At 32.9% G+C, this 18,892-nt stretch overlaps 1 protein-coding gene across 4 annotated transcripts; it reads left to right on the top strand.

The window, feature by feature from the left end:
- The first annotated feature begins 1,005 nt into the window (after positions 1-1,005).
- LOC105840091 (synaptic vesicle glycoprotein 2B) lies at positions 1,006-7,941 on the top strand. Of its 4 annotated transcripts, none has more exons than XM_036287251.1 (12): positions 1,006-1,497; positions 2,199-2,246; positions 2,314-2,478; positions 2,760-2,922; positions 3,298-3,419; positions 4,073-4,311; positions 5,164-5,301; positions 5,485-5,604; positions 5,818-5,935; positions 6,221-6,380; positions 6,697-6,824; positions 7,620-7,941. In XM_036287251.1, the coding sequence occupies exons 1-12, from the start codon at positions 1,446-1,448 to the stop codon at positions 7,703-7,705; spliced, it is 1,539 nt and encodes a 512-aa protein (XP_036143144.1). In that variant the 5' UTR covers positions 1,006-1,445; the 3' UTR covers positions 7,706-7,941. The 4 variants fall into 4 exon arrangements, 3 of the variants coding, with proteins under 3 accessions (XP_036143144.1, XP_036143143.1, XP_036143141.1); XM_036287250.1 differs by having other exon boundaries at positions 5,164-5,333; positions 5,424-5,592; XM_036287248.1 differs by having other exon boundaries at positions 1,010-1,497; positions 5,164-5,333; positions 5,424-5,604.
- The last annotated feature ends 10,951 nt before the right edge of the window (positions 7,942-18,892 follow it).

Here is an 18,892-nt window from a genome sequence, read left to right as displayed (position 1 = left end):
TTCCGTTTCTGCCGCCGTAAAACGTATCTCTGCATAGCCCGAAACCAGAAATGACGAGCCTTTGCGGTAAAATAAGTACAAAAAAAGTTTTTTCCTTCAAATTATTTTTTATCAAATTAATAATCTGTTTTTTTTTTTGGAGCAAATCTTATCAAGATATAAATGGATATCTCATCATGATTATTTAAAAAAACAATTTAGATTTTAATTGTAACATTGATTTAATGCAACCTGATGCATTAAAGTATATAAATATATAAAAGTTTGTAATTAAGTAATGATATCTTTTTCAATGCTTATCTTTGATTCTCATATATATTATGTTACAATACTTTTTAATCATTTTTTATATATTATAATAATATAAGATAACTTTATATATTATAAAATAAATTAAGGAATACAATAATAAATTGAAAAATTATTAAAAATTTTTATTATTTTATTTATATTTATGTGAAATTAATTTAAGTATGATATTCCTTTATAGTGTTTCCTCGTTATCTAATCAGTGAAACGCAAATTTATTGCACAAATGTAAACAACAAACCAGACTACTTCCTTCGTTCGTCAGTCATATCTCAATAGGCAAAGTAGCGAACAAAACCGCGAACACATTAATTCACGTCAACAAAAGTATTTGTATTTGTACAGAGCAACATGTGATACGCTAATCATGATAAGAAACATACTGTCTTTTACTTTTCCATAAAAAAATCTTTAAGGTGTTTATTTATTTTAAAATTTATACTATACTTCTAAGCTTAATATTTTAATTAACTTTTATTTTAAAAAATATAAAAATAAGTATAAATCAAAAATTTAAATTATTCTAATTACTATTATTTTAATAAATTTTTTATTATTATATTATTTTAATATAAAATAAATAAATTAAATTTAACAATGAATATTCAGGAAATAGATAAGATTGTTTAGTTGACACAATGGCTTTTATGCAATCTTATCTATTTCCTGTATTTTTCGCGGAAATAAGATTAATTTTATATCGTCAATCAATATCCAATGCAAATTATATATATAACTGATTTTTTAAGACACATGATTCATTAACAAGAAACAGCTGAGACACTTCCATCGACCAATTGGCTCATTTAACCCGGTTTTATTAATGGGTTACGCGAGAGAAAAGCACGCCAGAAAACGTGATCGCATTTTATCCGATTGCACGCGTGCCGCGAATTGCACTGATAAAAAAATGTATATCTGAACACGTTCTCGTAAATTACGTTTGCTTTTTTATCCAACGTGAATGAACAGCCGGATACCTGACGCAATTAGTTCTGTTCCAATAGCAACAAGAAGTACCGGGCGTCGAAAGATCGCTACCTAAATCAACTGGGGCTTCTATTTTCGTTCTGAGAGAAGCGAGGTTAACTCCATCACGTCGAGCGCAGTCGTCTCTTCAGTTCGTCGTGTCGGATATGCTCGCGAGTGACCGGAATCATGACAAGATCTCTACGATCACGACAACCGGTGAGAACCCGAAGCCCTTCTTTGTGTAACATCCGGGTAGTGTTAACCAGTATACTTCAAAGTCAAAATAATTCTACGTAGCGAGTTAACGCAATGGTGCACACACACAGGAGCAAATGACAAATCGTCCTACGAGTTCCTATCCAGATTACCGAACAGTGAGATATTAAGAAAAAATATAATTTTATTCTTCTAACAGATCTTTTTCTGTTTGTAAGTGTAAATTTCTGTATATAAATTCTGTATGTGTATAAATTTCTATCCTCGTCTGTGATTAACATACCACGTGAAAGAAACAATGTGCGGAATAGTTTTTACAAACTGTAGGTATTATGCATGAATTTTAGATAAAAGTTTCATATACTATACATATATATATATATATATATATATATATATATATATATATATATATATATATACAAGCAGAGGCATTTTGTTTAATATCTATTTTTTCAATGTATCTATTAAATAAGTCGCGTTTTCATCAGTAGTATAATTTTATATAATAGCATATAATTATTTTTTTTTTTAATGTTAACTTTCTTTTTCTTATTTCCTTGTATTATTTGTAATTAATTGATTTTTTCTGCACGTAAATATCTCTATACCTAAACTCTTTCATATATCTTAACTGCGTCGTTTGTTATATAACTCAATAGTAATATTCTCGTTTCGTAACTTTGCTTTTCGTTTTTCAGACCCTGGTAACGAACCCGCCGATTTCGACAGAGCCATATCTACGACCGGTAAGATCCCTTAATTATTTCGAACGCGTAACGAATTTTATTACATTATTTTATTTCCCTATCTTAGGATATGGATTGTTTAATGTGCTATTACTACTGGCGGTGCTGCCAATTGCATGGGCCGCCGTTTTTGACACTACCTCTAGCGCATTCATCTTGGCATCGGCAGAATGCGACCTTCAGCTTATTACATATTTTCGTAAAGGCATGCTTGTCGCATTTCCTTACGTAGGTATGAAATTCAAATTGAGATCAATTAAAATAATTGCAATAATTGTAAACTAAATGCCTAAACGTCATTCTAACAGTCTAGAAAATAATTTATTAAAAAATTACTATACTAAAAGATATACTTAGTAACTTAACAGTAAATAAGTTCTATCTTTTTTAAAAACTTTCAAATCAAAACTGTCAAATATTAATATTGTTATTAGACATTATTGTCATGTTGTAGATTCTCTGTTGCAATTATATTAAATATTGTGATGTTATATAGATATTGATATTTTGTAGCTATGACGATGTCTGCTTTTTTATGGGACTACATAACGCCCTATATAAGTGTGAAAACGCTGTTCATCCTCGCATCATTAGGTGATTCAATTTTGAATATTGTGAGCAGTGCGGTACAGAAGTATTACATATTTCTACTAGTCAAATTTATGAGTGGAATTTGGTAAGTATTTATATAATTCTAAAGAAAACTATTAAGATTTTTTTTCAAAATTCTCTTAAAATGTAAATTCACGATCGTTTTACTTACATATTTAACACATTTTATATTTATTTAAATTAAAATTTGGCAAAGAATTATTTCTAAAATTTCTATTTAATCTTTTTATTCTATTATAATTAATCAAATACTTAACATCTATAATTTTGATCACCAGAATAATAATAATACTAAAAAATATTAATCAAATTTCCTTCTACTGAAAATCTCGAGTTCAAGTGCATCTTTTTTTAGGTATTACCGAAAGTTTATCGTGCACTCTTCACCCCGCAATCTTACGCTCGATAAAATGTAACGCGCGCTATCTATGATTTACAGCGTAGGCGGCCCGTTAGCGATGGCGATGACGTACCTGACGGAATTCCATTCGACGAGGTATAAGCCCCGCTTTACCATATGGACGGGATTTCTCTTCGCCATGGCGAATATCATACCAGCAGGTAAACACGCGATCGCGCGACACATAGTTTAATGCCCCGTACTTAACAACAACAATTTGTTGCCCACAAGACCAAATAAATGACGCATGCAAAGGTATAATAAAATATATATAATTTAGAGCTATAATAAGTATCTAATCGTAATAATTTCCCAATTACAATTATTATCAGTATTGTATCTACCGTTTATTTTGTTTGTACTATTAATCTGTCTAAATATAACTATAATATTTTGAGAATGAATCATGCGAAAAGGATTCGTAAGCGATCCCATACTTGTTTCGCCGAGGTTGGCGGAACTAGTTCGAAACTAAATTACGTGTCACTATCGCGACGTTCCGTGTATAATAACCAGCAAACTTTACTTAACAACGCGTACGATGAATCACATTGGCACCGAATAGTTCTGGCTGAATGCAGCGAGATTGCAAAGCTTCGAGAAATAAATTAATTAATTTTAGCTGACGGACTGATTCTCTATATGATTAATACTTCTCGTTGCCTGTTATCTATCTCCACAAAGCAGACAATGTCGCAAGAACGAAAACTCGAAAGATTGTTCGATATTTCCCGGGGAGGAAAAAAAATTTAATAAAGACACGACACATGTGCTCTTACGGATTTGTCTCGTAATTAAACGTACGACTCAACAGCTCTGGGCATGATAATATTACCGTTGGATTGGCACATCGAAATCCTTAAGCAAGACTACAATTCTTGGCGTATATATCTACTGATCTGCTCGATACCTTCCGTCGTCGGTCTCTTGACAGCGTTCATGTTACCGGAAAGCCCTAAGTATCTCATGGCAATTGGCAGGTCAGATGCTGCCTTGAAATTGCTTAAGAGAATATATTGTATGAACACTAGGCAGCCTGCGGATACGTTCCCGGTAAGTCAAATGACGCGTAAAACGACTTAACTTTTATCTCCATATCTCTTACTTTCTCCTATACTTTTGTCCTTTTCAGATTGGACTATCTATTTTTATTAACTCGCTTAAGCCGAAACACTGAAACTTAATTTAAAAAGTTTGATCTCTCTGAAACTTTTCAGTTTTTATTATCTTCAATCTCTTTCAAGCGAACATATATATGTATTGCTGCACTCGTTATTGATCGTTTTTTTTTTTTAGCAGAACATAGACCAAGATACATTTTCGTTTCTGACTCGAGCAACGACAATATTGCATTATTCGGGCGTTATTAACGTTTTACCGGCTTATCGAGCAAAACTCGTTGTTTCGGGCTCTAACAAATGACCGGGAGATATCCTCCGCGACTTCATAGCACCTCGGCTAGATACAAACGACACGTTTTATTTACGGCACGTCCGCGGCGAAGGGAAAAAAAGCGAAGTAAAGCGGAAGCGGAAGTAGAGAAAGGCGCAAATCGTATTTTCCAGGCGAACGAAGGCAGGGTCGGTGGTACTGGGCGTTACGATCCCAAACGAATTTAAATTTTGCACCTCTTTTTATCGCGAAACCTTTGGACAATAAATCACCATTTCACAGATCTATTCATTCGGATCTTGTGATAATGAAAACAATGATAAATTTATACCGTTCGTGCTTTATGTATCATACATTATATACTTTTCCCTATCTTATACTAGATGTCTATACTTTCGTATTCTATGCCGCTCGCGCCACTACATTTAGATAGCGGTGCACAAATCGGACGCATAATTCACTCGGTGAGCCGAGAAAAGGGCGCCTTTCATCGTCGTTCCCTTCTCGTTGCAGATAAAAGCGCTGTTCGTTCAGCAAAAGACGCAATTGGCGCGTCCCATGCTCGAAGCGAGCCTCGAGAGGATGCGCATCTCGTTGTACAACACAAAATTACTATTGACAACGACGGCATACCTGCCTGCCTTCGGCTTCGTAAGTTTCCTCCAATTTGGAAGTATGCTCGGGTAAGTTTGGATAAGTCGCGATGCCCCCTTGGACGCTTTCCGACGCGATAAATATTATACTTGAACCCGGTGAATACTATTCGATTGTAGATTTAACACGATGAGGCTATGGGTGCCGCATCTCTTTATTATTCTCAACAACTTTGATCAGGACAATTGGACGCTGAAGCACAGGCGGCAGCCGACCATATGCGAGATGCTGGATGTTAACGCAACCTTACCGGCCAGGCAATATTTGAATTGCTCGAACTTTGACGACGTATGTTTGAGGGTTGGTAAAAAAACACACGAGACGCCAAGACGCACTTTGTTATTAATGTAATTATTGTCAAATCAATATCACAGTATCAATCTTGAGATAAAACCGCAGAGATTTTCTAATTAACGAGTAATTAAACCGTCGATCATCGATTAACCGCAAGCGGCGAGTCTCATTAACAATTTCCCTCAACAGAATTTATGTAACGCCTTGATGCTTTTCCAGTGGACCATTAATCCCGACGTTTATCGAAATTCCACCATCATCGCATCGTCAGCTGTTCTATTCTCATTTCTCGCCGGATTCATAATGACTACCAAGCTTCGAAAACAGATCATAATGCGTAAGATATCGTTACATTTATACACTGTGTAAACATTAAAAGTATCATCCTTCCTAATTTTGTTAAAGAAATTAATATAAATTATCTTACACAAAGAACAAATGTAATAAGTAATTGTATAAAAAAATAATCTTTTCCTTCTTCTAAAGAGAATATCAAGATTTTCTTTGTGTGCATGTTTATGTATTCTTACTGCATGGCGAAGAAGTGGCTAAGTGTTGTCCATGGTACAATTGTTCCGCGGGAATAATCCATAAATTAACGGGTACAACACCATTGTTGCAGTCATGGCCCTCCTGATATCGGCGGCAAGCAGTTTCGGAATAAATTGGGCGCAGTCTTCGCCGTATATGCTGACGCTGGCGGCGGCGGTTATCGTGACGACAAGAATAGCGGGTAATATCGTTACCGCGGTGAATGTCGACGTTATTCCCGTCCCATTAAGGTAATGCCACGCGAATATATAAGCGCGTCTCTTTGACACGCGCGACCGTATCCTCCGCTTTCTCTCTCTCTCTCTCTCTTTCTCTCAGTCATGCCCGCCCATCCCCGTACAATTCTGGAGAAATTAATTGCGCCACGTGCAACCACGTGGCAGATGTGGCGAGTACGCGCAAACGGTAGCAATCTCGGAACTTATCGAACGCAATCCTCGATTCGCTGCTTATCATCGTCCATATCCGTTAACGCGAAAAACAAGGATATATCGTCATGAGGAGATAAATATAATCGATCGATATAAATTGATCTTTTTGTTGCAGAGTCACGAGCACCAGTATCCTAGTGACCATTGGAAATATTGGCGCTATCTTGGGAAATCTAATTTTCTCCGCGCTTCTGGACACCGAATGCATCATAGCTTTCGTAGGATTGGGCTGTTTTTTCTCAGGTACGATTAACGCAATGCAAATCAGTTTAATCCCTTCGAATCGTATCATATTTTATAAATAATAAATAAGATTTATCTATTACACACACACACACACACACACACACACACACACACACACACACACACACACACACACACACACACACACACACACACACATACAAATATTTAAATTGTTGCATTACACTGACAGAAAAAAATAATTGCAATTCTATTATAAATTAAATATAATTCAGTCATTTCTAATGCCAACTATACATTTATAATTGTTTTAATAATACAAATTGTAGCTATTACGTAAGAATATTAGTTAATTACGTAAGAATAAGCAAATGTTAAGAAAAGTTATACAATCATTATAATTGTAATTGCTTTTCCTACGTAAAAATTTTTATTTTATTTGTTATTTTCATATCTGTCTCTTCTCTTAATATTTTATTGTATTTGAAATTATAACTTACAGTACAATTTTTTCATAGTTGGTAAAATTGTAAATGTAAAATTATTATTATTATAAATACTACAGCTATTACTTTTTGATTATAGTAATAAAAATAGAGCTCTTAATTATTTTATCATGCAATTATATTCGTAAATATTATTTTCTTCAGTGTCAAGATTATCCAATTATGCACGTAATATGTATAAATTTGCAACAAACCTCATAAATCATTGTTACAAATGCTCAAATATTGTAGATTAATTGACTTAATTATATAATTATAATTAATTTTAGTTACTGAATAGAATTCAATTTGATTTCTCTTCTAATATAGTATTTTCTTTTCACAGTATGCTTCTGCGTATCTCTATTCTTTCCGCAATCTGTGAAAGAATCGCCGGCGAAACTTGCTGAGATTAGCACATCAAAATCATGAAGAGAGCAACACACAAACATTTCGAAGTCGTACCTACAAAATTGTAGAAATTCAATTAAATGTGTAGTTGCTTGAGAAAGCTTGGCTAGGCTGTGATATTTATCTAAAACTATTTATCGAAGAAAGAATTTAGGAAAAAAATATAAAATATAAAATAAGAAAAATTCAACGCTAAATAAATCTGACTTTCTTTCCTCCTTGGGAAAAATAGACGTAATATAATTTTTTATAGAATACTATGACTATCTCTTTTTTTATCCTTTTTCGATATTTCTCAGCCGAACAACATTTAATGACTCACAATAAAACAAGTACTTCCGAGTTTTATGAAAACATTTCGTGTATGTTGTTTAAAAAAGAATCTTTCCTGACGTTATGTTATGACAGTAATATACCTTCGTAAAAGTTTATAGCGTCCGAAACAAGAAACGCAAATGCGAATATAATGCTACTTTTTACGATTATGAAAATATCGCTACCTGAATAGCGTCTTTAATCCTAACAACCATCTTGAACAGCCACCTTCGTTTATGCGCATGTATTTCGGATAATGTGTTTCTTAAAACACTTTGTTATGTTTTTCAGCCTTTAATAATATGCGTAACGAAAGATAGAATCAAACTTTATTCCTCCCATATCATTATTTCATTTTCATTCTTTTAAAGTTTTTGAAAGAACTACAACGTATAATTAATTTCATTAACATTTCTAGAAGGCTTAAAAACGATTTAACGTCTTATTTTACTCATATTTTAAATCTTTCTATTCGCAAATATATATTTGGGTTAAGCTGCTTTTAGTTTCTTCCACGAAAATTTAAGGAAGTCACATTTAAATTGAAAAGCATTTTCCACTTCAAATTCGTTCGAAATCACTCATCGTCGCTTAGTGACAGGAAACTCGCGTCAACTTGCATGAATATCGCATCACGGATAACGACGACAGGTTGATTACGTGTAAGCTGCGTGACAGTGTCGCGGACAGTCGCAGTTATCGAAAGTTATCCGGCGCAATAGTTAATTAGCTAGTTGTGCGCGGAACTGGCCGAGGGGCAAATTCGTCGTAAAGTTTACCTTTGCCGAATATGCATGAGGGAACCATATAGTGCATGCTTATTGCCATAGCGGCGGCAAGGCGAGAGTTACTCCGCTGGAGCTGTACTTCTCGGTTTTGCTCGAAGCATAAACATCCGAACTTGTACGCGGTTTCCTCTGGTCTGGCGCAATCGTGCAATATATAGGGCAGCCCGCCGCCACCACCGCGGAATTAACGTAAGCCGTACAGTTATTCGTCACTTAACCCTTTCGGGATAACTCCGAGGATAACGCGGTCCCAAAGAATGTTTAATGCTACCCAGGGATTAAGAGCTTTCCGTACGCTTCTGGCTTACACGAATGTCGGGTGTTGTCTCAAGGACCAAAACTCAAATAATTATGTCTCGAAAGAGCAACGTGTTATGTACGAAAAGTTCTAATCTAATTTGTACAACTTTCTGCAATTATAAAATTACATACATAATAATATTATACGCATGCAAAATAAGGTAATATGTTAGTAATAATCAGAATTATAAATACAAAATACATAATTATTGCTTACTTCTGAAAATTTATCATATGTTTAACCCAATATTCTGTTTAAAAATCAAATTAATACGTTATTATGTAATCATACAAAATTGACATAAGCGTCAGAGTTTCACGTTATTTGGAAATTTACTTTGTGTGGCGGTCTCTTTACGTGGCAGACAATAATTTCATGATTTATTTTATAGGATTATATACCGAACGGTACATATGTAAAGCGACTCATCCCGCATCATTATTTAAACAAGTCCACGCATCGATCACTTCGGCAATTTTATCTTTGATTTAATCTCTGTTGCATTTAATATGTGTTATTCATTTTGGGTCATGTAATAGTCATGATGTTTCATTAATATTTTATAACTATAAATATAGCGGCTGCTTTATTAAATGCGTTAATTAAAGGCAAATATATTGCGAATAAAGATGTTTGTACGAGTGTATATTAACTGCGATACAAATTGGTTAGCCTGTGATGTTATAATTTCCGTAAAATAAACATTTCGTTTTTCGCAAATTAAGCTACCCATATAGAGTATAAATGTCGGTAAATCATTTTGCATTCAACGATTGTCACATCTATTAAATTGGCTTTATAAATTTTAAAATGTAATTCTTTTTTTTTTACCAGTATACAAATGTAATACTTTTTTAAATTAAAAAATCTAAGTAAAAAATAAACTTTAGCTTTCACTAATCTGATGTAACTATGTAATAAATTAAGTATCACGTATGCGTATCTTGTCTTAATTTTTTATTATTCCTATATTTTTTCATTACTTTTTTGAAGTTGAATTGCATCTTCCAAGTTTTCTCAAGTATTTATCATATTCTTGCTCATAAAATTGGATAAATAAATATATATAATAGGTAAATGTACGTGGGGGTATCAAAAGTAAAATATATTGTGCTCGAATCCGTGGATTTGCTAAGCCTAAATGATTGTACAAATCGGTCATCTAACATCTCAAGAAAATATCAGAACATACTCTTCGTGCCCTCTAATGTGGACCGAATAGGGATGCTGAAAATTATTAATTCTTTTATCATATTCTACAGATGATATAACATACACAATATACCTTGAGCAGGTATTCGCTATTTTCGAACATTTCCCAGTAGTTCGATAACCTATGTATTATCGGTTGAGTAAAAGTATACCGAGTACTGATACCTTATTTACTCGTAGCTATGTTATCGGCCGCCATGCAGAATATCCTCATGTTTACTGACTGTGGATTCTTGCTTTCTTAGAAATAGAGTTTTTTGATCAAAACAGTCTAATCCTCAAATGCACATGTAGAATTAATTTTATCAGTGGATAATAAATTAAAGATACATAAAACTAAAATTAAAGATTCTAAATTGGAGGGAGAAATAAAGTTAGAAACAACATTAAAAAATGCTCAAAACTCTATTTCACTCTCATATAATTATATATAAATTAATAAATACAGACAACATGTTGTAATTGTATATTTTTGGAAGAATATTCTCTTTCTCTATGTAGCATGTATATATGTATATCTACATGCAGGTATTGTTTTACAAACGTTGAAAAATACATATAAAATCACTATTTTTAAATGTTACTTTCATGTTTCTTGCTTACTTGAGCAATTCTCAATAATTTTAAGAGATACGATTTAATACATTTAATTAATATAATTTATTACTCACGTATCTTTCATTTACTTTAACGCGCAAAGTGCATTTGTTACGGTAAAAGAACACGAGTATTTTTTGGTGAAAGATTAAAGTGAAATATATGCAAAGACTACATATATATACAAAGTACGGAAGCACAAACACGTTTTAATTTTACCGCTGAAATATTTATGAAATTAAGACAAACATACTAGCTCGTACTTCTACATATATTACTATCTCATCTCGAGCCTTTTTCTTCAGCCTTCCTGTTTTACCATAGGAAAGAAAGAATGAAGAAAGTAGAAAAGAGAAAGAGAGAAAGAGAGAAAATTTGTAATATAATTCTCGTTGTAAAGTGTTGTTTAGCACCCGCATCAATGCCAAGTTGAGTACAACTCAACACTTTCACCACAGCCAACTCCCGCAGTAAACTGGGCATGCAGATGAAAAATAACACGAAGCTGACATGACGGATTTATCTCGTCAGAATTTTTCCGCGCAAAAAAAGTTCTTATATAAAACGAGTAACTTCAGTCTCGCGATCGAGCTTTCCGCTTGTTCCGTGAAGCGCTCGAGAATAAAAACTCTGAAACTAGTTGTCTAGAAATTTTCTCATTCAATTTATTTCTTTTTGCTGGATCCTCTACAAACACAATTTACGCAGTTTGCAAAAATTGCGCGTCTAATAAACCGCATTTCCGGAGCAACAAGTTCCGAAATTTTACAGGTAATGAAATTTTCGTATATCTTTCTTTCCTCTCGTATCATTCTTGACAAATAACGATATTTACAAAGTTTTCAAAAACTCTTATCCTTAAAGCAAAACATCAAATATGTAACTTCTAAGATATACTTTTAGGAATTAATTGGCTCGTACTTACTATATCATTTTATTTATCGTATGGCGTTCATTAAACCCTGCTGTAAAATCGCCGAAACAACGAGAGTCGAATAATTTCCTTTTCATTTCACAAAAGTTTTTAGCCGCTTTAAAAACGCCAGACGAATATATTCACGCACATTCTTAAAGTACGTGGACTTGTAACTCTCTCGATCGTGAAATGAAGTCCGCGCTCTTATCCGTCGTAAAATCGAGCGGCATTAAGCTTGCCGCCCCCGCGCCTACCTCGCCATGAATAATTCATCGCGTGCAACGCGTTTGTCCAAAACAATGCACGCGGACGATCGGCAAACCTCGTCATTCGGGAAATTAGCATTTTTACTCTGCGATGCTGATGGTCCTCCGCATTCACCTGCGTAACCAATCGATTCCCCGCACGAATTTAGCACGATCTAATCATGATAATATGGTAAACTCGTCTTACGACGAAGACGATCCATAAGGGATCATTTCCTGATAACATGACATCGTGACGCGTGTGCGCTGACGTTTCACGTTACTTATCGCCGATCAATTCTATACGTGTCGACGATTTCACCCCGTAGAGTTTCCTTAAGCCCAAATTGCAATTCGATCCCCCCATAGTGATTATGCTCGCTGGGATGACGTTATAATCCAAAAGACGTAGCAGATGAAATCGTCAGATTTCATCAATGACAATCTCCTATTACAATTCAAATAGCGGAAAGAATATATTGTGAAGAAAATACAGATATAACGTTAATATTTTCTGTCTACCGTTACAAAGTAGACGATCGATTAATCTTTAATCACTTTTAATAAATTTAATAAAGGACGGCTGCTATAAAGGACATAAATGCGTTAGCATAAAAGCGGAATGTAATAAAGATCTGATAACAGTATCGAAATCATTTCGACGCGACTGCGAGCGCAACTGAACGTTTCCCAGCTACATTTACGAAATTCCGGGAATACCAAACGACATGAAAAATTAGAATACCAAAGCTCGTAACTTATGCACGTTTTCGATTCGGAAATCCTTGCTGCAGAAAGTCCTGCTAAATTTTGCGAATTATATTCGCTGACGAATCAAATAATTTTTCTCTATAAATTATGGATTAATATTGCATAATATTCGAAGACTTTCCTTGATACCGAAACAGTAATTAAATTAAATTGCGAAATTAAATTGAGATATTTGTTGTTAATTTTCCAAACACAGTGTTACATAAAATGCGGAATAAATCGTAAATAAAACTCCCGATACTACCATACGGTCATTAAAAATGCAATATATGTTCAAGTCATAAACGGTGGTGCAACGATAGAATGACTAGCAAATAATCTTGTACACAGCAAAGTAAAAGTTGGTAAATAAAAAACATTTTGAAAAGCATTTTAACATAAAAAATAGGTCAATTTAAAAAAATTACAATTCAAAAATCTAACATTTAGAAATCTATCATCTTATTATTTAAAATACTATTTTTTTCGAAATTAACGAGAGAATAAAGCCTTAAAGAGAAAAACGTTGCTCATATCAAAAGAAAAAAAACAAAAATATACTATGCGAAATTTCATTATGCGTCTCACTGAGAGTTCTAAGAGCCGGTTGTTCCAACCTCTTGGTAAATTTACCTACCAGGTAAGCATGTGTCTACCTTCATTTCTTTTCTTAAATAAATAAAGACAAACATATATTTATCTGATAGATAAGTTTACCAAGAAAATGGAACAACCGACTCTAAGAGATATGTTTCTTTCGAGTTTTATATCAAGCTGATTTTACGGGAAAGACTCTTGATGAAAAGAATTTAGCTCTTTTAACTCGATTCGCTTTGAGATATAATTTAAACAGCGAGAGAGAAAATAACTTGGGTTTCATAATAATACATTATTTCTCTATTGTATTTTACAAAAGTATTACATTATCACTTAATAATAATTTCGAAAATATATAAAGATAATAATTTTAAAATTAACGTTTTTAATTAATTAAATACATAGAAATAATATATAATTATATAGACTGTATATACGTATAATGAAATTAGGCGTGATAATTTTGATTTCTCTGAACAATAGAATGTTCTTTCTGACTTATCCCCTTTGCTCTAAGCATCAAAGGCTTAATTTTCGTACAATGGTTATGAAAAGGATGTGGTAAACTACTCTTTTCTCGGGGGGATGATTCCGCCAGTCTGACTCATCGGGACTTTCCCCGGTCTAGACAACGAGAGCGAGCATCTCTTCCGCCGGGACATTGCGTCGCACACAGCGGAGCAATAGTGTATGACATCAGTATCCTTGCAGCCATATCGATAAATCACAGACTGCCAGTCACAGGCGCGAAGCAAGCATCGTTATTCATCTCATTTGCCTAATAATGCGTAACGTATAATCAAGTCAAATTTCAATCAATAAACAATTTTTCACACAATATAGATTAACAGATTATTCTACAAAGAGATATTTAGAAGAAGCTAGAATATTTAGAAGAACGAAAATAAACTCCTGAGAGAAGAAAATTATCAATGTAAAACTATAGTATATTTGTAAAATTAAGCAAAGCAGAAAATAACAAAAGTTGCCCCGTTCACTAAATAACGGTAATTTCTTGTCGAAAGTAGCTAGACAAAGTTCGTAGAAGAATTAAAGCTTGATACATAGAAAAATGTCCTGTTTATCTTCTCAAGCTCGTCGCAGGGAATGGCGTACAACATAGTAATTAGTTTGGTAATTAACGTTGCTCAAGAATAATTTGCATCTATCCTATATATTCACAGCAATCGAGATTAGCGAGACTAACGACTACTTTTAACGACACAGAAAAAAATTTCGTCCGCGGTTTTTTGTTTTGTCAGTAATATTGATATGTAATCACACTTCTTTTTGCTCGTTGAACGAGAAGCTCAGAAATGTTATAACACAAAAGTAAAAGATCCTATGAAAATGTCTGTTCATCAAAAGCACTATTCAATGCTACGAATAGGCATACTAATATCACTGAAAGCAGTAATTAAAGTGTAACACGAGAAAAAAAGGAGTCATTCCCTACGTATCGATTTTTGTACGGACAATCGAGAAGTTGTATGTATTTGCGGCATATGAATCGCGAAAATAAACGAACAACCCTTCGGATCCATTAAGCACGAGAAACTCCTGCTTCGAGACAAAAGACTTCGAGGCTAATGATGGAATATATAGGTCCATTACATATAATTTAATATACATATAAAATGTTTCACAAAAGGCATATTTTTCGACTCGTAGATAACAGAAACCCCGAGAAAGACTATTATTGTACTAGCAAATTAAAGATTAAAAAAATAATTAATCTTTATTATTATTCTTCAGCTATTTTTTTAATAAATTCATATTAATTTACAAAATAATTATAAGAAATTTAAAAGAAAGACAATTATTTTCAATTAATTAAGATTTGAAAAACCAGAAATTCCTTAACTTCTTTTTGTTTAATTGTGTCAATTATAATCAAGCATACCTATAGTAGAGCTAATAACGTCGGTGGCCTTAATGGAGAAGCGATTGCTCTTCAAGGACATTTCAAGCAAGCGCACACCGAGACTTCGCGTGCGCTTCGTTATATACGATAATGTTGGTCAACGAACCCTCCTCGCGATAACGGTGGATCAATTGAAATGCACCCCTCATGCGCGCTATCCCAGTCCGGCCATTACTACGATGCAAGGGGCGCACCATTTTCTTGCTCGAAACACGTCTCTCGGATACAGGATTCTTTCGAGTTAAAGTACTCGACAATGTATAAACTTTTCGATACACGTAATCCGAGATGACACAAACGATTTCCAGCAAGATTTTATACCGCATCCATTATGCTTACGTTACGAAAATAACTGAGTTGTTTGCCACAAATATTTCTTGTATCTTTTTACGAAAAGAATCTTTCAGGAGATAAAAATTTTCGAAAGTTATTAAAAATTAAAATAGAATTTTTGTAATTTAAGAAATTATCGAAACTTTAAAACTGTGGAAAACTTAATTATATTTAAAATTTTCTTTTAAATTATATATTGAACATATGTGTCCTACTTAAAGTGAAATTGGAAGCCCGAAAGATATGATGAGAATAGAGCTTGTTACTTGAGCAGTCATAATACCGGGATGACAAACAACGTTACTACGCTACAATCTATTTCATGGGGTGAGTTTTATCTTTAGTGCAGCGTGCATACAGATAAAAAATTTCACGATGCGAGCGTCCCACTCATGGAAAGGTAAAAAATGCGATAATGTATATATCATTCACACACTCATCGACGTAGCGACAAATAAAATGTTATGATCGTTATATCGATTAATAAACAAGCACATGTCGTGCTTTACGATCGCGTGGATGCTGGACGCTAATCCCAAAATATAATATTGCGTACAATGAATCAATATGGAAAAAGTAGATTCCCAAAATCTACTGCTCGATTTAATAACAAGCATATTATTTCAATATTTAAAATCATTGTTTTAAATTAATATATTACTACATTGAGAAAAAAATATTATTAATGTGACAAAATTTTCCAACTAAATTAAAATTTTGTAAGTTTAAGAATTTATGCATTTAATTTAAATGCACGAATTTCAATTCATAGTATTTATATAGTTAATTGAAATATATAAATATTTGAATAGATAAAATTTAATTTAGTTGGAAAATTAAGTCAAATTAACAACATTTTTTCTCAGTGCATATATATCTACTACATTATATATATATAATGCTGTAATGCAGTCACACAAAACAAACACATGTGACAAGAGTTATATGGTAGATATGACAAGAGTTATATAAATTGACCATATGGATTATGCAAAATGGGAACCGCCTATATAGATAGCTATTCGGTACTAATACAGATCTCATAACATCGAATATATAAAGCTAATCAACCACTTGGTCATTATATCATTTTACCTGTAGAAAATGACTACGTTTTAAACAGAGTTATTTAAGAGATAAGAAAAATAACATCATTTCGATATACATATGTTAATTATTTTAGAATTAAAATTTTTAATAAGTTAGACAATAAGATAAAATTTTATAAAAATTTGAGTTAATAAATTAGTAAAAATTACTAATATACAACTTTTATTTATATAAAAATGTTTTTTAAAAATTGCAATTTAATTTAGTTTTTTAAGAAGAACAATCTTACTTCTTTCGATATTTATTCTTATTTTAAAAATAAAATATGATGATAAATCGCAGAGAATTTTCTACATTTGCAATTTTACAGTATTCGATTCATCAGTAATGGTAGCAAGATACATATCGTGAATGTAAAGCAAATACATTCAGCAGCGAAGACTTTGTTGCGTAAACCGTAAATCATATGCTGGACATTTGTTTTTGATGTCCCGATTTAACTTTTTACGAACTTTGTGAATAAGTATAAACCGGCAACGCGCAATCTTCGCTAAAACACGCGGAAGAAACGGCAGTGATGTACTGAGCATAAGAAAAGAAACAAGTATTTTCCAATATTGATTACGAACGATATAAAGAAAATTTTTATCAAGCTTTTTGAGCCAACAATATTTGACAAAATTTTTGATAAATTTGATTTTATTTTATTCTAAAAAATTATATTAATTTGTTTACTCTAAAACTTGCCATTTTGTCTTACTTTTTTAAAATAAAAATTTAAAATAGTTTTTAGAATAAAATAAAAACATTGTTTTAACATAATAATAACAGTAATATCTTATATAGTAAAAATTTCAAATTATTTTAAGACCTAAGGGATCCGCGAGAGCATGGGAACGATACTGAGCAGGAAAAAGCATTTAGTTAAGTGTATTGCTCGACGAGAAAGTCGCTAAATCATAAAGACGCCTTTCCTCGCGAATGAAACATCCGCGAGACTGAAAAAACGCCATCGGCGTCTAAACGTCGTGCTCTAAATCAAACGCGTGTCACGCGTCTAAGCTCATCCTAAGAAAAATAAGGGAGAAACACGACGGCATTCCCCTAACTACAGGCTCGACATTAAGGGCGTACTAACATCTCCGGTTTCACGGGATCTTCTGTTTACGAGAAGCAAGTGGAAAACAGAAAGAGAAAGAGAGAGAGAGCCCACCATATATTAATGTTCTAGCCAAATTAGGAGAAAAGCGAATAATGCGAATAAATAATATAACCTGTTGCAGGTGAGACAAAATACGATCAATACACAACTGTACTTTGTAAAAAATTAATATAGAAGTGAAAAAAATAAGCTAAATATAAAATATAGGTTAAATGTGACACATTCAATAAAATAGATATAACTATAACAAATTGATAACAAAACACGTATTTTTTAACGAAATATTTAAGTATTTTAGATTTTTTAATATAGCAATTTATAATAATCTTATATTTTTCTACTTTTTATTTAAACAATTAGCCGTAAATTATACGCAATTCATAGAGATAAATATAAAATATCCATTTTCCTACATATATATTTGCTAAAAATTGTATCTAATTTGCATCGAAATTTAGCTTAAATCATTGTTTATGTAATAGACTTCTTGTAAAATATTTTAAATATTTTATCTATCAAAATAAGAGATTTAATCAATTTCAGCATATTTTTCATACTAGTACCATTATATTAAAATATTCCTTGAAGACATTGCTTGTAAAATTTTAATTAAATATTGAGTTAATTTTTATTTCAATTTTTTAAAAATTTAATTTATATTGAGTTATCAAATTTTTTTAAATTTAATTTGTTAAAATACTTTCATAAAATACTTTGTTAAAATACAACATTTCAACTATTTTTGTTTCAAATCAAAGCGTCTCAAGTGCAGACTTGCACTTCGTAAAACCGTCCATTGAAATCGTTACTATACATACCGAGGTGTTAATAATCGAAATACGAGTGTAGTGTCATGAACCTACGAACGACGTGCAAAAGAGGAGTCGCACCTATTCCCAGTGCGGCCATAGGGAATTCCCTCGGTATTGTTGCCCCACGTAACCCCGCGCCGCTTCAGCAGCCCCCGCGGGTTTCTCGGGGGCGCGTGCGCACGCGTGGAAAATTGTGTCTGATAACG

This window comes from Monomorium pharaonis, chromosome 5, assembly GCF_013373865.1.
Source record: "Monomorium pharaonis isolate MP-MQ-018 chromosome 5, ASM1337386v2, whole genome shotgun sequence".
In the NCBI taxonomy this organism is placed as follows: domain Eukaryota; kingdom Metazoa; phylum Arthropoda; class Insecta; order Hymenoptera; family Formicidae; genus Monomorium; species Monomorium pharaonis.
Note: the sequence above shows the minus strand (reverse complement) of the source record. Positions and strands in the feature narration are given on the sequence as shown.